General features: G+C 51.4%; 1 protein-coding gene across 2 annotated transcripts in view; it reads left to right on the top strand.

Annotated features, from left to right (window-relative positions):
* The window catches only part of BAHD1 (bromo adjacent homology domain containing 1), a 24222-nt gene extending 2169 nt beyond the window's left edge, over positions 1-22053 (top strand). Inside the window, exons 2-7 of one of the 2 annotated variants that reach the window (XM_004687917.2) lie at positions 13772-15205; positions 16627-17006; positions 17878-18037; positions 18421-18497; positions 19210-19310; positions 19748-22053. In XM_004687917.2, coding sequence (XP_004687974.1) covers positions 13786-15205; positions 16627-17006; positions 17878-18037; positions 18421-18497; positions 19210-19310; positions 19748-19937 — 2328 coding nt within the window. In that variant the 5' untranslated portion in view covers positions 13772-13785 and the 3' untranslated portion in view covers positions 19938-22053. Of the gene's footprint in view, positions 1-13771; positions 15206-16623; positions 17007-17877; positions 18038-18420; positions 18498-19209; positions 19311-19747 lie in introns of both variants that reach the window. The other variant, XM_012728749.1, reaches the window with a different exon arrangement.

The raw sequence follows: 22053 nt of genomic DNA, 5'->3' as shown, positions 1-22053 counted from the left end.
GCTGGGTGGGGGGCGGGAGATGGGGGCCGCGCCGGGGCCGGGGGTAGTGTAGACCCGGCACGATCGGGCTGGGAGGAAGGGAGGCGCCGAAGACGGAAGGGAACCGGTTCGAAAAGCGAGTGTGGGCCGCGAGAGGCCCGGCGGGGACCGTGCGGAGCGGTGACCGAGTCCGAGGTGGGGCGGGGGGAATCGAAGTTGTCAGACCGCCTCCAAGTGACAGCGGGACCCCATGCTCGCGGCCCGGCCTGGTCCAGCCCTGCCGGCTCGCAGCGTCTCCTCCGGGGCTGGGGGCCGGGTTAGGTCGGGCCCGAGGGGCCCGCTCGGCGGTGAAGCGCCGGACAAAGGCGGCGCCGGAGCGGGCGCAGGTGGTGGCGTCGGGGAGGGGAGCGGGTCCACGCCACCCACCCTGAGGGGCGGGCGACAGGGCCGGACTCTGCCCCGGGGATTGCGGGGGCCAGGGCGCCCGCCGGGAGGAGCTGCGGCACTGGCTCACCGCTCCAGCCGCTGTTCGCCTGGCGCTTCTGGGAAGAGTGGAGTCAACCCCGCCAAGGCTGAGGGGTAGAGGTGGGGTGTGTGCACATGGTGGGCCTGCTGGTGACGACCGCGTTGCAGGATTCCCTGAGGCAACAGTCAGGTGAACCGCTCCAGAGCCTGGCAGGAATGAGAGGCAGCCTGCCCTTAGGCAGAGGTTTAATCCCACCTGGGACATTTCCTCTGGGCCCATGGACAGACTTCGGGTGCAGAAGACCAGTTGGATTGGGCGGGGCGGTTAGGAGATAACCCCCAAATGTACTCCAGCCATGCCTTCAGTGTTTTTCTTTAGCCAACGAGGCTACCCACATGGGGAAATGAGAAGCTGAGTTTATAAATCTAGGCAGGAGTTTAATGTTTAAATTAAAAGGGGTTTCTAGTCCTTTTCAATTGTGCCTCCCAAGAGAGTTTTCTCAGCGTCCTATGTCTTCCGGGAAAAAAAAGGAGGAAAGGACCCCTGAGAAACCACATGTCTTGGAGGGGACACCATTGTCCTTCACCAGCTGGAGGACAGTTGGGAGCCATAGGCTTCAGCTCTAAGTGCCTCTAACCCCACCAGGCAACTACTTTGGATGCTGTCCATTTGTAAAAACTGATTCAGAGCTCCTTTTCCTCCTCCTGTGACCTACCTAATGGAGGAGTTGGGATCAGAAAGAGGAGACTCAGACTCTTTAGAATGTGGACCTTTGCTGAAAGTCTGGGTTCTAGTTCCACCTCAGGGAATTCTGTCAGCCTCGCTTAGTATGGCTTCACTCCCCAGGAATATCTAGATCCCAACCTGGGTGGAGTTGAGGTGGGAAAGAGATATTATCTCCTGCAGGAAACTAAAGTTTGTTCTGAGAGAATTTAATTGTATCTAAGGTCTAGAGAATGATGAAGAATCACAATTCCTTAATCCTTCTCAAGTGCTATGCAGTGTGTGGTTCCTTTTGGTGGTAGTAAGGAGGCGATACCTGGTCTCGCCATTGGAATATTAAGAGCAGTTACCAAAACAAGGTTTTTCTCTGTCCGGCTCTTGCCTGTCAGGATACTCATTTTAGAGTAAATCTTTGGGAGGACTTGCTCTGGAAAGTTTACCCAGAGAAGAGGTTGTCCCCTTCTCTTTCCTTTTCCCCCTTCTCTTGCCCTTCTGTCTGCACATTAGGTCTGAGTTACTGTCACAGTCTCATTTCCCGCTTGCTTTCTCTGACCCTTCTGATCCAGCTTGTCCACAAGGTCATTCTTCCTAAAACACGCTTTCCGGGTCTCACTCCCCCGTCTACCATCTTGCAGTGGTTCCCTTTTCCTATAGTCCTACCCTGGACAGTGTCCCTCAGGGGTGTCCCCTGCATCTTTGCTCCTGCTGCTTTCCCCAGTCATCCCAGTATGGAGCCTCTCACCTCCCTTCCATCCTGCAACATTATTCACCTTTTCTCTCCCTGTCAGGCCACCTTTGCTTTTCTCTGAGGTGTGACCCTGGATTTTCTAAAATGATGCCTTTTTTGAGTGGTTTTGTAGGTTGGACATATCTTAAGGACAGGGACAGTGTGAGGGTTAAGCCTGTGTGTATGAATATTCCAGGATTTTTGTTACAGTGCCATTTACATTGATTTTTGTTAAATGAGTAAATGCAATTTGGCTGCTTAATTGGATGGGAACAGAGGCCATATTCCCCTCTGCTTCCCCAGAAAAGCTCAGTATTTAGCCTGTGGTGGTTTCTGACTTGTTCTGTCAGGGACCTGAAGGTAGAGCATTTGGGGGATGCTTTAGCATGTTTACAAATGAAATTTCGCTGTATTTCTTCTATTCTGGCTAATGAAGAGTCTGTCCTATGGATTGCTCCTATGACAGACACCATATAGACGTGAATTGGAAAAGGGCTGTGATCCTGTTTTCCTCCTGCTCTACCCAAGCCATTCTCTCCGCCCGTCTTTGCTGCTCTTATGCAATTTTCCTTGTTGTCCATGCTAAATGAATCCATATGTTTTATCTCTTCTCAACCTTGGGTGTGAATGAAGAAGAAAATACAGTTCTGAGAACAGAAAAGAAAAATCTCCTGGGTTTGGTCTGTGGATGGGACTTTTGGCATTAAGTTTTGGAGGAGATGTGTATAAAGGGCACCCCTCACTGAACCCATCAGAAAGAAAACTGATGGTCCCAGCTTTTTCGGAACTTGCACTTTTGTTTACCATCAACCCTGGATCGTGGTGGAAACAGAAACAGGACTGGTGACTGGTTTGAATGTAGACAGGGAAAGACTAAATTCTGCATCCATCCCCTTTCCCCCAAACCTCCCTTTTGTGCCCCAGTTTGATGATTAATGGACCAACATTTCCCTTCCTTGCTGGAAGGCCACCCCTCACAGTTGCCATGGCAATGCAGACCGCTCCCCTGTCAATTAAAAAAAAAATCACTACTACTTCTCTCCTTGTTTCCAGTGTTGTAGGAGACAAACCACTTCAGGATGATTCTCCTGGCTCTCGCCTCAACTGCTCAGGGTGTTGCTGCTGTGTGACCTAGAACACAGTCCTTCCTCTGGTTCTAGGGTTCCCTGAGTTTCATCACCCTGAGCAAACTTGTGCCCCTCTTAGATACAACAGCCCTTAGAACACTTCAGTAAAGAAGCAGGGAAATTTCCTGTTTTCAAATTAATCTGCATTACAAATTAAAACCAAGAAAAGCCCTCTTCTGTCTTTTCCTTTGGGGTAAAAAAAAAAAAAAACCCCTCCACATCTTCTGTGTAGAGATATGTTAGGGAGCATTTAACATCCATAAAGGAAGTTTTATTAAATCTCAAAGGAATGCATCCTCCAACATACATATTTCACATTGGAGTTCTATGGGGATTTTCAATTTATTTTCTCCCCTCCCCACCTCCCTGCCCCAGCATTCAGGAGGACTTGTGTAATTTCATTTTATCTGTTCTTACTCTCTTGGCCTTGCTCTAACAACATCTGGTCTCAGCACCCTGTCGCAAGGTGAGTCATTAATGGGGGGGGGGGGAACTTAAGGAAAAAAGTCCCTGGTGTTGAGTAGTTGTCAGTATTGAACTAAGGCTGCAGCTGAAGTTGCTGGGTTTATGGAGCATTATACGAACAGCCCCAACATTAAAAGGCCTCCTTTTTATGAATGGGTTGTGAAGAATGTAAATAAAGCAGCATCTCTCAATGGGAAGCATTTTACATAAGCAATACTACCCCAGCCCAAGTATTTATGGGAATTTGCTAGCATAGTCTGGTGAGACTCACTTCCTTTGTGAACTTGCCATTGTGTTGGGGACTTTGGTAGGACAAGGAAAGTGTACTTGTGTGCTGGGGGCAAGTCCCCGCCTTGACTTAACTGGTCAGCTCAAGTGTAGAAATGCCCGTTACTACCTAAAAGACTGAAAATGCAAGAGCTCGTGCTCATTACAAGTATATGCTCCTGATGCTTGGGATCCTTAGATTTCTGAAGCTCTTCACTCTTTGGGCTGCTTCGACCTCCCCAGGACAGGCCACAGGGAGGTCCTGGCTGATGAAATCCTCTCAGGTTTTATGGAGGCACCTAACTGGAGTAAAATGAACTGGTTTGAATTTCAGCTTCTTTATGTTTCCCCTGCCCACCTCCTGATAGCGCCACTAATGAGCAGTAAACCAGCTAACAGGGAGGAGGAGGAAGAGCTGTGGCAGTGAGAGACTGCAGTTAGCCTGCTCTGGGGGCCAAACGGCCCCACAAGTGCCCTGGCCCCACAAGTACCCTTGGCTCCACTGTGAGCCAGCTTTGCAGAGCTGCTGAGCACCATTGGGGCCCTGGGGTTGGGGGGGAGGGGTTAGTGTCCAGTCTGAGGCAGTATAGCCTAAGAGCTCTGGACCAGAAAGCTGTGGCACATCCAGGATTTTGTCTTGTGTCCTGGGAAGAATTTTCATCCAGTCTCTATATTTTTCCCAGTGGAAAACACCTGCAGAGATGATAGGATATTCACCTGACTCAGCGTCCCCCAAAAAATTAAAATAAAAAATAACATTGTCTTTGAGATCCACTGCAGGCCTGATCTACCAGGAATAAAAGAATGGGTTTATCTTTCAGCCTCTCTAGAGATTTGAAAAGGGGAACTTATTTCTGAGGCAGTATGACCAGATTACCTAAGTGAAAAAAATGACAAGTGACTTTGTTAACCATATGAATGCCAGGCAGGAATTTGGGGGTGGTGGTGGGAGTCTACATCTTTTTTCTCTTGTTTCTTTTTTTCCAGTGGGTTTGGAGGGCAAGGTACTTTGACCACACACACAGCGCCCCACCCCCCCCCTCGCCCCCTTAGTTAAGGGAAGTGTGGGGCCTGATAGGTCTCCCCTGTTGTGATCCCAGGACCTCACCTGGAGTGGTGCTGACTGTTTCTGTTTCTTTTTAATCTCCAGTGCCTTTTCGTGTCCCCACCTTCCCTAAACACAGCTCTTTCCGTTTCTCGCCTGCAGGGGAGAGGGGTGGACCACACATAGGCCCTTTTCCAACTGTGGCTTACATGCCTAGGAGGTTTGGGGATCATTCCATTTATTAATTCCATTTTCATCTGGCCAGGTGGTTTAGAGGAGAGTTATTAGTTTTTAGAGGATTGTTGTATAAATTGCAGACAAGGTGTCAGGATGCCCCCTGATGCTCACATACCCTGACAATTATGTCAATAGGAAAGATGGAGTCACATGTCCACTATAGTCAGGGTTGGCAGGCTCTCAGTAGTGAGGAATCCTCTGCTACCTGCTTTGAGGGACTCAAAGAGTTGTAAGACTGATGAGATGATTAAAAGATGAGATCTTTAGAGAAAATTGAAAGGACTTGGGTTTATTCAACCTAAAGAGAGGCAGCCAAGGAGTAGTTAATATATCCTTGTTTATAAAGATGGTTGTTTAGCATGTGATGACCACTTTTCAGTCTTCACTGAAGTCCAGGCTACAGAAAGGAGGTCGCATCTGAAGCAAGAGATGTGACATAGACCCCTTTTCTAGATTTACTGTAACATTGACAGTCAACACTTTGAAGCCCTTGACTCTTTCTGGGATATAAAATGGGTTTATTTCAAAAGTAGCATATAAGAGTTTGTTGGAGACTCTGCTGTAGAAATAATTTGTAAAATTATGTTTATTTTCCCTGACTAGCCCACAGATGCCATTTAATTGGACATCTTCAATTCCTTGGTGGTCAAAAATCAGGCAAAACAAATCATTGGTTAATGCCTACAATTAGCACAGAAAACCAAAATGCAGTGTGCAAGTTGTACTTGAACGTTGGCCATGGACTCAGCAGCCTGTGTCTTATTGTGGACTTAGGGCCAAGCCCCAGATGCCCTGCCTCTGCCTTCACTAGCAGGGGAGTGTGGGCAAGTTCTTTTACCTCTTTGTACCTCTGTTTTCTCCCTGTTAGGAAGAGAGGATTACAGTTACCTCCCAGCATGGTTGTGGGGCTGAATGAGATCATATATGATGTGCTTAGGGTGGTGCTGAGCACAAAGTGAGTGCTTGACAAGCATTAACCCCTCTTATTGAACTAGAAGCCTCCACCAGAATTGAGAATTACCTACCCTGCACACTTAGGGGGTTTGGGAAGTAATAATGCTAACTCTGGTTCTTTGCAACCGAGTTATCTTAATACCGGTGGTGTTCTTTGTCTTGACACAAGAGTTCCTCTCTTTCCACTGTTGCTCACTTAATTGGGGGTAAGAAGTGGAATGAAAAGAACATTTTTTTCTGAGATAGTGGGGCTGATGGAAAGAGAAAAGAAAGAGGATGGTAATGAAAGGTTATACTTGTAAATATGGAGCATTTTCTGAAGCAACTCATTTAAATAACTGAATTAAATTGAAGAAGCATGGTGGACTCTTGGAGATGGGGAAGTTTCTTATCCTGGGTTCCAAGTGTCCATTAGTTGAAGGGTAAAGCAGAGGGACAGCCAGATCTATAAGATCTGTTTTCATTCAGATCGAAGAGCCACAGGGTTCTTACTAAGCCCTATGGATGGATTTAGTAGTAAAGAAGACAGAGCCTGCCTGTCCCCACAGAGCTTGCTCCTAATAGGAATGGCACAAATTGCTTTGTTAATGAGTTTGGTGTGAATTGGGTGTGGGTGCCCTTGACTCCAGTAGGATCTGCCTTGTGGTTCTGCTCTTTCTGGTTACGTGTTGGGAAGGCCTGGTCTTGGGTTTCGTTCCTCATGACTGACTCATTTGGAAGGTTAGCACTCAGCTGGGGAGGCTGAGGTCAGAGCTCCCATCTTGGCTGGGGCTGGCCAGTCTGTTTAGGACAAGATAGCACCTTCAGTTTTTTGCAGACAATCGTAGAAATCTAATTTGTTGGTTCCTGGAGTGTCCTGGTAGTTGAAGGAACTAACCCTGTTCCTTTACCATTCCTGGACAGGTGCCCAGAGCAGGCTGATAGGTTGTTGTCATGTTTTTGAATAATTGTTTATCGGTAGCACCAAGTTTTCTCCTGCTTGTGCTTGAGGGTCTCTGACTGAGCTTTGGGGTGCCCTGTCCCTTTTCATGTTTTATTTCTCATGATAGCAGCTCAGAAGGAGTGGGTCTTACTCCAGGATCAGGTTCACCTCTTGTTCTAGCCAAGGAACCATGGAGTTCAAGTGGGAGTGTGTGAGGGAGCCTTAGCCCAGCACTCCCTCGTCCCTTGGCCTGTAGGGATCCCATGTGGCACCAATAGGCTGAGTCTAGGAAAAGTCTAGGATTTCTTGTCTCGAGTTTAGCTTTTGTCTGTTGCCTCTTCCTGCCTCCATATGTTTATGAAACAAATTTCTCAAAGTGCTATTCACTGCCTGGTGGCCTTTAGTACTCTTGGCATGAAGTAGGCCCTTCACATGTATCTGAAGACCCAACTTAGATGTGCCCCCTTTGTAGCTGCCTCTGAGCCAGAGCGCTCTCCACCAACCAGCTCTGAGCGCTCCATCCTGGCTCCAGTCACACTGTTCTGTCCTCTTGTCTTCTACCAGCCTACGTTTCTGTTTTCTAGGCTTTTTTGCTCTTCCCCCCCCCCCCCAGCACTTAGCCTGATACTTGCTGTGTAGGGTTTAAGAATGGCCTTGTATAAAGCACTTGTTGTACACTGGGCACTCTGCGAGGCACATGGCACACAGTCTTATTTAACTTGATTCTCATAACTTAATCCTCTTGTCTATCTATTGTATAGAAAAGAAACCATAGCTCAGAGTTCAGGTCATTGGCTATGCCCACTTAGGATTAGCAGTGGCCTTCAGTAGCTTCCAACTGCATGTGGGTCTCACAGCTCACTGTAGTGAGCTGTGGCAAGGGACCAGCAAAAGTCCCAGGAAATGCTGTGAGGGTGGGAATGAGCGTGAATGCTCTTGGTTGTACTAATTCCTGAGTATATATGTCTACTTCACATACACAGGAGCTATGTGTTAGGAAGAGGCTGGATGAAAGCAGATCACCTAAAGTAGGAACGTGCACCTTTATTATTTTTAAAATTTTATTTATTTATGCATACAAGAGCTGGGATGTAGGCCAGAAGTGTGGGGAGGAGTGGAGTGAAAGGAATCACGAGAGACAGAGTGAGGAGCAGATCAGGCAGGCAGACTCAAATACACTGCTGAGGGACAGCGGGTGAGACAGGAGAGGTCTGCTGCGCCTTGTGGGTCAGCTGTCTGGACAGGGATCAAACTCATGTGGCAGTGACTGCAGATAGCTTCATAATGCTGAGATTTAACCCTTTGGACCACCAGGGAGACCTGGGACAAGCGCCTTTAAAGAGAACCACTAAGACTAGGTTTGTATGGCACATGGTCACCTTCTAATACATCTGTTCAAGAGTTTCTTGAAGCAGAACCCTGTGTGACTAAAATATAGTACTCTCTGCCCTCCTGCCCTATTTCAGGTGCTTGTGTATATATAACAGTCTCTAGATCTGAGGTGTAGACTTTCCTTCCCCCAACGTGTAGGAAAGTCCTGGCTAAATTCTATAGGAAGGGGTAGGTGTTGACCTTCCCCACATGCTTGCTTCTGCTTCTCTGGGTTTCTGGGGAGCAGGTGGTCTCCCAGGCCATGGAGAACCCAGGTGCCTCTCGAGGATTGGGACCAGTGCCTCAGGTGGCCTCCAGACCTGAGGACAGTTTATAAAACAAGCCATGTCCTGATGGATGGTCAGACGAGCTCCCTTTGGATGGGCAGGGCACAGTGCTCCCTGCCCAGGTGTTGGAGGATCCCAGCCTGACTGCAGAGTGAATTGAGAGCACACAGCCAGTGGAGCTGGTGACAGCTGAGCCCACTGCTCACTCTTCAGGGCCAGTACCCTGCAGCTTGGGCACCAGAGCTGAGACTTCAGCTTGATGGGTTCCCACACTGAACAGCAGTCAGATGAACAGGCCGAATGCATGCCCTCTGACCCCCTCCCCTGCATGCCTTCTGATCCCCTCCCCTGGGCCTTTAGCAGTCAAAGACTTCACCTTTCACGGTAGAGTGTTTTTCAGAGTGTGGAGCTGTTGTTCATAGTCTGTTGGGATTCGGTTTCTGCCCCTCCCCTCTCTGTGTTGTAAACTGAATCCCCACAATTCACCCCACACTAGGTCCTGCACAGGAAAGGAGCAGCCTACTCTCCCTGGGGTTGCTACTCGAGTGCCCTCAGTGGATTAGTAGCAGAGCAGAGTTCAGGGCAGGCTGGGCTTGCAGATTTCTCACAGCAGAAGCCAGCTCCCCAGCCGCCCCAGGCTCCTGCCGCAGGGACAGGCAAAGGCATAGGCCAGGCCAAGGGCAGGCTGCCCTGTGTGGGCCTGGGAGCTGAGCAGGGATGTTGACCTGCTGGATTCCTACTCGGCTGGCTCCAGCACAGTAACTAGTGTCGTCCTCATCATTACTCTTCAGTGAGTTCTGAGGCATCTGTTTTAGATGAAGAATCTGAAGTTCAGAGAAATTAAGCAAATGCTCATGAGGAGTAGAGCTGGCATTTAAATGCAGGACTGCCTGACTCAGAGCTTTGGTTCTTTCCACTCTGCCACCCCTTGGGGATCCAAGGGATACCAGTCACGTCCTTGCCAGTCTTATCATAGGAATTGCTGGTGCTTCACCTCTGTTTTTCCATGAAGAAACAGCAACTAAATTTCAGTGAACAGGAGCTGACCTTTGATCTCTTGCTTTTCTTCTCTGATGGAAGATTCAGGAAACTTGGTGTTCTGAAAAGGTGTTCTTTGGGGGAGGGAGATTATTCCAAGAGAGACTGCAGAGGAGGGTGCTTAACCCAGTACCAGCCGTGTGGTTTAAGGTGTAATTGGAAGGAGGTGACTGTGTCAGGCCTCTTTCTGGCTCTAGCACAGGTGACCTGTGCTCTTAGTTACAACCTTTCTGAGTATTCCTCTACCATTAATAATAAAATAAAAAGCCTGAAAGGCAAAATTTTAAGTATAGTGGGGGAGGGAGATTTCAGGAAGGGCTGTGGGGTAGAGCCCTGGGTCCTGAACCCCTGAGGATGGCAGTGGGGGGCATTTAGCTAGAGCTGGGTAAGTAGGTAGAGAACTGTAGCCGATACTTCTTCCTGCTTCAGGTCAGCCGCTGCTTTCTGAAGCGGTCTAGGCTCCACTGTGCACTGCCCCCTCCCTCTGGTTTCCCCCTTGGTAGTACCTCACTCTGCAGGTAGGCCTCCTCTTGTAGACATCTTAGCTATGCTGGTCTGCACTGATGGGAGTTGATGCATGGTGCTGTTGCAGCTTGAGGGCACACATCTCCCCCTTCTCCCATTCCAGCCTTGGGCGGCTTAGGGCAGCACTGAGCACAGACCCACCCTGACACTTCAGCTGGGGCTGACATGGCCTGTTTGCTAGAGTACTAGGTCCTTGGAATTGCATGATTTCATTCAACATCTTTTAAATATAAAACAGTCTTTACTGATACTGAAGAAAACCAGGACCGGCTTTTGTTACACGTCCTATCCTTTCACTTAAAGTCGGTTTCCAAGAGGTTAATGACATTAAGTAAGAACTTACGGGGTATTGGTGACTTTGGATTCAACTGAGTCTTTCTTTGACTTGGAGGACCACTGGTCATTGTCATTCATGATAGCTGTCTGTTGCGGTTCAGAGCTGGGTACAATCAGGCTGCTTCTCTTCAGTGAGAGCTTGCTTAACATGGATTTTGCAAGCAGTAATATGCCCTGGGGAGTCCTTCCTAGGAACCGTCTCCCAAGGGGGTCTGGACTACCTGTGCTTAGGAGGCTTCCCAATGAGGAGGAGGGGAGTGTTGGGAACCCCAGCACCAGGTCTATTGGCAGTGGCAGGAAGTTGCTAGTTGAACTAGTGTATAAGTGAGGGAATGAGGAGTCAGGGGAGGCAGGAGAGAAGGATTGGTAGAGCTGGGTCGCCGTCTTCAGGTTAGAGGGGTCTTTGACAGGCTGGGACTTAGCCCCACCTCACAGGGAAGCGGCTTCAAAGCATGACTCACTTGCTTTCCTTGCATGCATTGAGGTGCCTGGGAGGAGTAAGCGACTCCAACCTCTGGACAGTGAGTGAGTGACGTTGCCACTTTAGCCACCACATGAAAGCAAGTTGTTTTGCAATGTGCTTTTGCTGGCCTTGGGTGTTTTCAGGAGGTGACAGGGACCTGGCAGGTTCAGGGGAGGCTAGCAGGCGGCTCTAAGGCTTGATTTGGAAATGTGACTTGCACCCTATGATTTAGTCTTCCCAGGATTCTCAGTCTGCAGTCCTGAGGACAGTGGTATCCCCTAGGACTGAATGGGAGGTGAAAGAAGAGCTGCTCTAGAGGAAACACATTCCCAGGGTCTGGGGACAGGCTTCTGAAAGTGAAAGCCTGTCCTCCCAGCCTTACCCTGGTTGGGAACATTTACATGTTCAAAGGGAAAGACTGAATGTGGAGCAAGTGTTCCAGAGTCCTAAGACGATCCACCCACTCAGCCAGTCCACTACCAACGCAGGGAGAGGGTGGAGGAGGAGGGCGGGCCAGTCATTCCTTGCTCGTCAGAGCTCAGAGCTGTTTCACTCACCGGGTCTGAAAGCACCTCCTTGCCTCCCTGTACTCTCTTTCTCTTTCTCTTTCCCTTCTTGCTCTGGTGTCCATATCCTCTAAGGCCACAAGCCCAGGTGACCTCAGCCTTGGCCCCCAGCCATTCCCAGGCCTGATTCTCTGGTACATGGGGCCTGTTGAGGGGCTTTGGCCCCTGTTCAGCTGTGTGGTTCACTTATCCTCCTCTTCAGGCCCTTTTGGGGGTGGAGGATGGCTGGGCCTGAGGACAGTTAGGCCTGAGTTTTCCTAAGAAACACAGATGTGTCTCCTTGTTATTGCCTTCACCTTCCCTCCATTTCAGAAAAGGGTCTCTGGATTGTAAGCACAGGATGCTTTTGAGAGCGAAAGGAGGCATTTCTAACAAGCAAACAGGAATGGGTGGTCACCCTGATTAGAAGCAGGAGAGTTTTAGGGAGCCTAGCAGATGCCTGGGATTTTTTAGAAGCTCTCTTGTATGTGCATCTGGAATGAATGGATTTGCCTCTGTGACTGTCTCGCCTGAGGCTTGGTCTCTGGGCAGTGGCAGGTCCCCCACACATGGCCCAAGTAACACCTGGCACGTTGCCTTCTTTTTCCAGTTCTCCAAGTCGTTTCTCAGGGATAAGGGTTGCCCACGCTGGCCTCAGCCTGATTTTCTGTCTTCTTTCTCAACTACTACAATATGTCATACGAGAGAAAGTCCCACTAGTCCCAGCCACTTACCCAAGGCCTCAGTAGCTAGTTGGAAAGGATTTAGGAAGCCCTGGGAGTTCTCATGTTTGGGACTTTCAGGGTTAAATCCTGCCTGGCCCAGCAGGGATTGCTCCCAGCTCCTTTGGTATAGTGAGTGTGAATAACAATAGCAGTAGGGAAATTGAACTGAAAGGGCTGGGCCTGATGGGTGGGGAGAGGCGGGGGTCACAGGGTGCGTGGGGAAGGCAGAGCCTTGTCTGGCACCTTACTTGGCAGACCCTTGCCTTTGGTTGGGGAGTAGGTAGGGGAGTAGTAGCTCAGTAATCTCTGACCAACACTTCCCTGCAGTTTTTCCTCACTTTAGCCTAGCCAGCTTCCTCTGCACTGCCAGCTCTGCCTCTTTCATTCAGGAAGGGGTTCAGGCTGCCCCAGGTGTACATTGGGGGAAGGGGCATATTTGCTGAACAAAGTTGGGGAGTGGTATCTGTTGGTGGGTGTTTTATGTCAGGCTCTGGGATTCCTGTGACTCCTCCCAACCCCCACCCCATTCTGCCCCTGCCTCACTATGTGTTTGCCAGGAGGGAGACCTGAGGAATCTGGCAAGACTAATTAGGCAGCAGCAGTCTGTCTGTCTGTCTGTCTGTCTGTCTGTCTGGAGTTATTTCTCCTCTTTGATACTTTCTTTTACAAGATTGTTGTGGTTGCTAATGATTTGTTTTCTTTTATTTCATGTTTTTATTAATGAAGTACCATTATTTTACACCTTTGTTACTATTTTGACAATTTGACTTTTCCCCCTTAGGTGTGGTCATCATAGCTCTCTATCAGTAAGGGTTAAAAGCTGTACGGAAGGTCACTGTGACCTGTTTCCTACCAGATTACTGACATCCCTTCCTCAGGCACTGGCATTGTGCAGGCCTCCCTGCCTGCAGTCTGAACCAAGATGGCTCTGGCTTCCTGCGCTGGTTGAGACTTTGCTTAACCATGGCTTCCTTTTAGGAGTCTTTTCTGGCAACAGGTTATGACTGTCCAACCCTCCATGTCAAGTGAGATGTCCTCACAGGTTCAACTTTACCTCCTCCATAGGCCAGCAGACAGGTTTCTTATCACAGCTTCTCACTGCCCATCTCCTTATCCTCCTGTGGCCAACCTCAGACGTCCCAAGGTTGGGGAGGTGGTCAGTAGTGCTTTATACATGGACTCCCACTACCCTGGTCTCTTCCTGGCTCCATGTCTTCAGAGCTTCCTCCTCTCCTGCAATGAGTTATCAAATGGGAGAACAGAGCTTTGTCCCCAGCTCCTGTGTCTGGACCCTGGACTCTGCTTTGCTTTGTAGGTTCTCTGAGGACTTAGTTCTAAGACACCTAAATGGAGAGTGGGGGGGACCAGTTTCTGCACAGCTGCTTCTGGCCTACCCCACAGGATCTATTTACTGTGAAAAAGGGGGCCTGTGAAAATCCAGACTGGAGATGGGGTGGGGGTGGGCCAGAGTTACTACAGGTGGGGTTGGATGGGCTGCAGTAGTGGGAGGAAGCAGGTGGGGCACTGGCCAGGGCAGGCTCCTCTCACTGCCAGCATTCTGCCCTGCAGATTGGAGGTACTCCATGACACACACTCGGAGGAAGTCCCTGCCCATGCTAAGTTCGGGCCCCACTGGTCGAAGGGAGCCCCTGCAGATGGAAGACAGCAATATGGAGCAGGGGGCAGAGGGGATGGAGCCAGGCATGCCGGAGAGCCCAGGTCACGTCACCGGTCGCCGCAAGAACTATCCACTGCGTAAGCGCCCGTTGGTTCCTGAGAAGCCCAAAGCCTGCAAAGTGCTGCTGACACGCCTGGAAAATGTGGCCGGTCCACGCAGTGCAGATGAGGCCGATGAGCTGCCACCTGACTTGCCCAAACCCCCCAGCCCTACCCCATCCAGTGAGGACACTGGTCTTGCCCAACCCCGGAAGCGGCGCCTGGCCTCCCTTAATGCTGAGGCCCTTAACAACCTCCTGCTGGAGCGAGAGGACACCAGCAGCCAGGTGGGCACACGCCGCAGTCGAGGGGGTGACCCCCAACGCAGCCGGGACCGGTCCACTGCCGGCTGGCCCTCCTCCAAGAAGCGCCCCCGACCTGGGGACCTTGGAGAAGGAAGTCGGGACCTGTCCCCAGAGCCAGCCCCGGATGAAGGTGCCCGCCGAGATGGTGACCCAGCTCCCAAGAGACTGGCTAGCCTGAATGCAGCTGCATTCCTAAAGCTGAGCCAGGAGCGGGAGCTGCCCCTGCGACCACCTCGTACCCAGCCAGAAGCAGAGGGGCGTTCCACTGAGCCATCAGCACCAAAGGCCCCAAGGCCAAAGTGGGCCAAGGTCAATGGCAAGAACTATCCCAAGGCTCGTCAGGGAGCTGACCCCGGGGAGATTGCAGGCCCACCTGGCTGGCCAGGACGCCCTGAGGACCCATGGCCATCAGCCACTCCTCGTGGGCCATCTGTTCAGCCACCTTACCAGCCCCTGAGCAAGGCTCTGGAGAGCCCCTTGGGGTTGCGCCCTCACCTGCCTCTGCTGATGGGTGGGCAGGCAGCCCTCAAGCCAGAGCCTGGACGCCCAGGCGAGGAGTCACCGGCCCCCAAACAAGAACTGCATCAGCCCTCTTTCCCCACACCCCAGTTGTCCCCCCTGCCGATGACTGGCAACCCTGCCGACTACAGTGGCCTGTGTAGCCGGCCTGAGATCACTGCACTAGGCAACTTCTACCTGTACTGCAGCCAAGACGGGCTGCAATGTGGGGGCTACTCCCCCTGTCCCATGCTCCCTGAGGGCAAACTGTCTCCATTGGCTGCACCTAGTGAGGGGCTCCTCTTGGCCCCGAGCTCAGTGCCTACAGGCACCCATTTTCAGCACCCTCCCTGGGGTTCTCGCTACCGCTCCAGCGAAGACCCAGGAGTGAATGGCTACAGCATCTGTGAAGTGTTGTCCCCATCGCTTACCCACATCGGCACTACCTGTGGCGGCTGCCCCTACAAAATGCCTTTTGCAGCAGGTGAGCCCTCCTTAGGATGGGATGTCACTGGAGGTCTCTGAGCTATCATGTTTTGGGCAAGTGTAGGGTAGGGGCATTCTGGGGTCAGACTAATTGCATGGAATGTAGGGAGCTTTGAGATGAGAAGACTCCCCTAGTTTTTGTGCCTCAAGCCTAGGAGTGTTCTCAGGAAAGGGGCCTGTGTGTAGCTCGGACCATCTGCATACTGGCCAAGTTAAGCATTCATGGGAAGGTTGGTAGGTACCAGGCCAGCTAGGTAGTGCCAGCTCTAGTGGGGCAGCTTTTACCCTAGCCATACAATCCTAGGTGTGGATGAGGTGGGCTCACTTTGAGAACAAACAGTGTTTGTGACTTCAGAGCTCATGGCTTTGGTGTCTGCCTTCATGTCAAGACCTAGAGACCTCACACTGGCAGGAGTAGCCTCACAATCCTCTCAGGCTCACTTTCTGGCTCCTGGGTAGAAATGAAGTGACAAAACCATCTTGGTCAGCAAGTTTGCCCTGCTGCTAAAGTGAGGCTTTCCAGGGCGCTCTCCTTTCCCCCATGCTCCTTCTTGTCGAGAGTCTATAAAACAGCTTTATAGACCAGCTGACTCTGGCCAGACTGGTTGTTTCAGGTTTTGGCTTGAGTTGGAGCTCTAAGAAATGAGCACAAGTTTCTTGGACTTTCCTTGTGCCACTCTCCAGGTCTAGACATCTAACCCATGGGACCCAAGACTTACCACTTGTCCCAGGGCGCCAGCAAACACCTGTGCCAAGCACTGCTCTGAGCGTGTCATGCCCGAGAAGCCGCATGACTTGCAGTTGAGCACAGACTTTGCAGTCAGACTGCCTGGAGTGACATGTTGTCCCCCACTTCCTTAGCTACATGACAGACAAGCCAGTAACTTTTGTACTTGTTTCCTAATTGCTATGTTATCTGTCTGATGGTACCTGTCTTACAGGGTTAATATAAGGATGGGGTGAATTACTACATCTCAGCTAGGACATGCTTTATTACATTCACAGTAGCACTGAGCAGTAAGGTGACTTGCTTGAGATCACACAGCTCATAAGTGACAGGACTGGGATTCATATTCAGGGCTACCAGACTCCATATCCCTTGCTCTTAAGCACTTCAGTGGCCTCAGAGAATGTTAAGTCTGAGGTAGAGAAGCCACACCTGTTCTCTCTCCTTCAGGCTGGAAGGGGACATGGACATGTCTGTCAGCTATTCTTAAAGGTCAAGAAATGCCCTGGGGCAGTCACTGGATAATTTCTAGTTATCTGTTTTTACTCCCCTTGACCCCTGCCAGCCACCTTGTTGGCCTTTGGGTTCACACTTGGAACTAAAGACAGGCATGGTCTCTGAAAGCAGAGGGGTCAGGGTTTTATTGCTTGTCCTTAACTGCTCTGACTCCCTCTCTGCCCTTTTTCCAGAAGGCTGCAGATCCCTGGGCCAGCTGGAATTTCCTCTCCCTGTAGCTGGCCACCCAGCCTCACCTGCCCACCCACTCCTGGGATGCCCTGTACCCAGCGTGCCGCCTGCAGCAGAGCCTGTACCCCACCTTCAGACCCCAACCTCAGAGCCCCAGACTGTAGCCCGCGCTTGTCCGCAGAGTGCCAAGCCTCCCAGTGGCTCCAAGTCAGGTCTGCGCACGGGCTCCAGCTGTAGGCACACTGTGAGGAGCAAGGCTGCCCGCAGGCCCAGCCACCCCAAGCAGACGCGTGTCCAGCGCCCGCGCCCACGCCGCCGCCGCCGCCGCCGCACTAATGGCTGGGTGCCTGTTGGGGCTGCCTGTGAGAAGGCTGTCTATGTTTTGGTGAGTACAGCTCTTAGCTGATGGGGAGAAGGTAGTGTAGTAGTGGGGACAGAGAACCTCCAGGAACCCCTGACTCAAGCCCTCCGAGACATGCTGAGGTGCCTGCTCAGAGTGCTCCCCGGCCCTGCTGATCTTGTACCTCGCTCTTGGGGAGGTCAGGCGATGTCTCTGTCAGACTCAGGACACCACGAGAGGTGTCTTCACCTCTCATCTCTGCTCGCACTGTGCCTTCTAGCCTAGATTCTAAAATGGAGAACTTGCATGGAGGCTTTTGGGATAAGTATCTGTAGGGGCAGTTGGGCTACTCAGAGAAAATGAGTGATGCAGGAACATCTGGATGATGAAAAAAAGTTGGCTAAAGTCTATTGAGCATTTCTTAGATGCCAGGACTGACCTAAGCACTTTGCATGTATTACCCCTCTGATTCCTCACCACTACCCTGTGAGTATGGACCCTATGTTCCTGTGGTTTCCTTCATGTCACAGATGAGAAAATTTAAGTTTAGTAACTTGCTGGATGCTACACCATTTACAGTGGGTTCAAAGATCAAGTCCAGATTGTCCTGTTAAGATGCTTGAAGACCTACCCAGTGCAAGACGGGAAGAATGGGACTTGAGAGACTGCAGTTGGGGTGTGGCGATCAGAGCACAGCCCCAGAAGCTTCAGACCACTTTCCTGCCCCATTACCATCTTTCACCCTCCCTCCTTCTCCTGAAAGTCAGGCTTAGGAAGAGGTCCAGCATGCAGAACAGTTTTACAGTTTAGTGGTTTGATGCCCTAAGCAAAGTTTAGGGAGGACATCGTTCAATTGCTCCATTCTCACTCTGAATGTGGACCCACAGCCTGTTTGTGTCCTTGGTTTGTTGCTCAGGATGAACCGGAACCAGCTATCCGAAAGAGCTACCAGGCAGTGGAGCGACACGGAGAAACAATCCGAGTCCGGGATACTGTCCTCCTCAAGTCAGGCCCACGAAAGACATCCACACCCTATGTGGCCAAGATCTCTGCCCTCTGGGAGAACCCCGAATCAGGTACCTACCTGAAGTTTGGCCTGGCACTAGTTTCCCTGTGCTCTTGCACTGTCTGTCTCTTGCTCACCCAGGGCCAGTGCCACTGAGAGCTTGAAGATGACCTCATGATTTTGGTTGGATCAGCTTGTTAATCCTAGCCAGCAGGGTGTGCGCACCTGTCTCCATATCTCACCTGTCAGTGACTCCCTCATTCCGTCTTATGCCTACCCCCATTCCAGGCCACTGAATGCTAGCTTGGCCTTGAGCAGTGGACATGGGTGGCCAAAACCTGCATGATTGGCCCAGTTGGACTGGCTCGTCCAAGTTGGATGAGCCCCTAAGAGCAGGTAGAAGCCCACCTGGGTTGCCAGCTCAAGCCATGGTTGTTCCTCTTGTCCTCCTAGGAGAGCTGATGATGAGCCTCCTGTGGTATTACAGACCAGAGCACTTGCAGGGAGGCCGCAGTCCCAGCATGCATGAGGTGAGCTGCCTGGTTGATAGTTGGGAAGCGGTGGTGGTGGTGGTGGTGACATGAAGGACATCATGTACAGAGGCAGCTGTGGGTGGTAAAATCCCTAAACATGTTGCTTTGGGCCTGGGTTTTACCCATTTCCCCCAAAACTTCCCTAGTTGCTATCTCAGAGGGAACAGTAACCTTTGTCATAAAGGTTGGGCAGAAAGAGAAGCCCTCAGGAGCAGGGGCAACAGGATTGGAGCAAGGAGGTGTGTCTGGCTGGCCCTGCGAGGCCCCTTTGATACTGTCTGCAGCAGAGGAGGAAAGGGAGGAAAGACTCTTAACACCCCTAGCACTCTGGGGTGCTCAGAGAGCACATCCATCTGGGTGTGGCCCCTTACTCCAGTCCCAGCTAATGTTTCCCTGTAGTGAGAATTTTTATCTAACCAGGAAGGTTGAGATCAATTCCCCTTTCCTTCCCTGGGCTAGGTAGGGTGGGGGCTGGGAGACTGGTGGCAATGCGAGACTATAGCAGGTCCCTGGCTACTCCTGAATAGCATGGGATCTGGGGAGAAAGCCTTGGAGTGCTAGGTAAGGAGCACTTAGGCTGAAATTCCAGGGCAGTACCTTGACTTTGGGCCCTAGGTGGAGTTTAGTCAGGAGGGCTGAATGTCTGCCTCGCTCCCTGAGTTAGGTGCTTCCAGCTTTGGCAACCAACCACCTCCTCTCTCCCCTTGAGCCTTTGCAGAATGAAGTCTTTGCATCAAGACATCAGGACCAGAACAGTGTGGCCTGCATCGAGGAGAAGTGCTACGTGCTGACTTTTGCCGAGTACTGCAGGTGAGTGGCACCCTATATGCTGACTAGCCTAACCCCTTAAACTCCCCACTGCTGTTGGAGGTTGGCTGTGATTCCCCAAGGGAATCACTCTTTGGACATGATCTCCCAGAACTTTTCTTCCTCACTGCCTGCTTCTTTCACCATCTGATTTTATTAGAAGAGGAAAACTTGTTGCCCCTGTGAGGTGGAGTGGTTGGAGCAAAGTAGGGGGAGATGCTACTCTCAGAGAAGATCAAGGAGAACTGGCAGGTGGTGGGGAGGGAGACCCCAGGGAAGGTGGACTGGCAGCTGGCATGGGGGCAGAGCCCCCTGGATGAAGATGGAGGCAGGACCAGCTTTCTCCATGACCAGAGGAGATCCTTAGCTGTCTGGGCCGGGTGGGAAAGAAACTGATACAAAGGGACTGTGGTAAAATAACAAATGGTGTGTCACTGCAGATTCTGTGCCATGGCCAAGCGCCGAGGCGAGGGCCTCCCCAGCAGAAAGACAGCACTGGTGCCCCCCTCCGCAGACTACTCCACTCCGCCACACCGCACAGTGCCCGAAGACACGGACCCTGAGCTGGTGTTTCTTTGCCGCCATGTCTATGACTTCCGCCATGGCCGCATCCTCAAGAACCCCCAGTAGCCTCCTCACACCCACTCTGGGACTGCCTGTGGGCAAGTAGGGCTCAGGGCAGGAGGCACTGCTTGAAGCACAGCACTTGGTTAAGGGGCCACAGGGGCCTAAGGTTGCTTGGCCTGTGGTTCTCTTGGGGGGAGGGGAAGGGGCCCCCTATGGGCCCCAAGGGAGGGAAGGGGGGGCCAGGGTATAAGAATAGCATCAGAGCCCTCACCTTGGCCCAGGAGACCTCTCTGTGATCCTCTGGGCAAAGACTTCTGAAGAAGCAGTCTTCCCTGACTCTGGGCCAAGCCTGAGGGCATAGGACCCTGGAGGAGATATTGGGGGGTGGGGGGGCGGTCATCGGTCCTTCAGGAACCAAGCCCAATGGGCCCTTCTAACCTCCTAACCTCCCCATGGCCCTTCAAGGGGGAGTGGGAGCCAGCTTTACCTCACCCACTGTGACCCGCTGCTTCCCCATCAGCCCAGGACCAGATTCTCCCAGATTCTAGCACAGCTCCGAGCTCGCTCCTTGAGGCATAAGGATTCAGAGTCTGGCTTCCAGAGCATTGACTCTCTTCCTGGACTTGGGGCTTCTCCCTGGCTTTCCTCCTTTGCCCCTGTAGTACCCTCTGGTGCTGGGACAAGTTAACCGGCCCTCACAGTCATGGGTGTGGCCCACTTGTGGGAGTCAACTTCCTGTCCAATCCACCTCCTGGTGAGGGCCACCCAACAGGTCTGGCTTCCCAGAAGTCAACTGATCAACAAGGGGTTAGTCATGTCTGGGAGGGCAAAAGGGAACTGGGAGGGAGTGGGGTGCAGGGGGCAAGGAAAATTGCTACCTGATTTATTGAAGACTTTTCCTCTTGCCTTATACTTGGAGGTTCTAGGAAACCTCTTGCAGAACTTCACACATGATTCTTCAAGCCACACCCACCTGAAATCAAACCAAAGGAGTGCTGTGGCTCCCCTTGCCCTGCCACCCCCAGCCTAGTCTTTTGTAGATTGCACTAATTTACATCCCAGCCAGAATCAACACTGTATCGTCCACAGACCTGCTGAGCTGCAGCCACTCACTCTAGGAGCTAAGGACCTGCATTTTCAGTTTGTTCTTGTTGCCCAGGGGTCCCTGTTCTCACCTCATGCTGCTCCCCAGAATAGATTAGGAGGCTCAGCCCCCTGTTGTCCTAGCCTGGACTGAGCCCTGGCCCTGGGGCTCTCTGTGAGGGGGCTGGAGCAGCTAGTTATTTCCTATTTGTACCAAAGAGGAACATGGTGGGGAGAGGGAAAGGAGCACAGTATGGCTTGGGCCTGACTCTGGGAACCTGCTCCTGAGAACCTCCAAGGGCAAGCCCCTGGGGATAGGAGCCAGGAGGGCATCACTAGGTGGTCCTCCTCTAGGGAGGGGACAGACAGACCCAGCAGGCTGAAGAAGTGGTGCTGGGTGAGGAGTGGCAAGCCAGGGGCTAGAGAGGGAGGAGGAAGTGAATCCTGAGGGTACTACCAGCAACCCCTGCTAGCCTGTCCCTGCAAAGGTGGCTGCTTCCTGACTGGTCATTGTGCTTGGAGGAAACCTGGAGGTTTCAAAGGTGAAATCAGGCAGGAAAGAAAGTCCAGTCCTAAACCCAAGGGAAGGGACTTTTAGGCCCTCTTGTATTGATAAGCTATTGGGAGAAAGGCATCCTTTGAGAAGGACAGGGCAGTGAGAGAGCTGGCGGAGTGGCAGTGGGGGCTCTGGAGTGCCAACCTTGGTGCCTGCTGTTCCCAGGGTGGCAGATCCTTGCTGCCCAGGAGCCCAGCCTCACCCAGCAGGAGAGATCAGACCCCTCCTTCCAGGAGGCACGGTATGCTGCCCAGAACATAAATGCTTTTGAAATCTCTTAGATGTGGAAATATTTTTTCGAATCTGAAAATGCAGCTGGTAGAATTTCAATGGAAGCATAATTCATGTAAAATATATTTTAGTTGATATTTTGTAAAATGCACTTTTTGTGTGTGTCAACCTGGTTTATCAGATCTGTATTTCAGTGTTTACAAGGGAAGGAGGACCTTTCCTCACCTCCCTTTTGACAGAGATTAGAAGTACTTCTTTAAGAAAAAAAATAAATTTGAGAAATTGTATTGATTTAGAAAAGGATAATTT

The sequence above is a fragment of the Condylura cristata genome, unplaced genomic scaffold, assembly GCF_000260355.1.
Source record: "Condylura cristata isolate star-nosed mole 26May11 unplaced genomic scaffold, ConCri1.0 scaffold00023, whole genome shotgun sequence".
NCBI lineage: Eukaryota > Metazoa > Chordata > Mammalia > Eulipotyphla > Talpidae > Condylura > Condylura cristata.
This window is presented reverse-complemented; position numbering and strand designations above follow the sequence as displayed.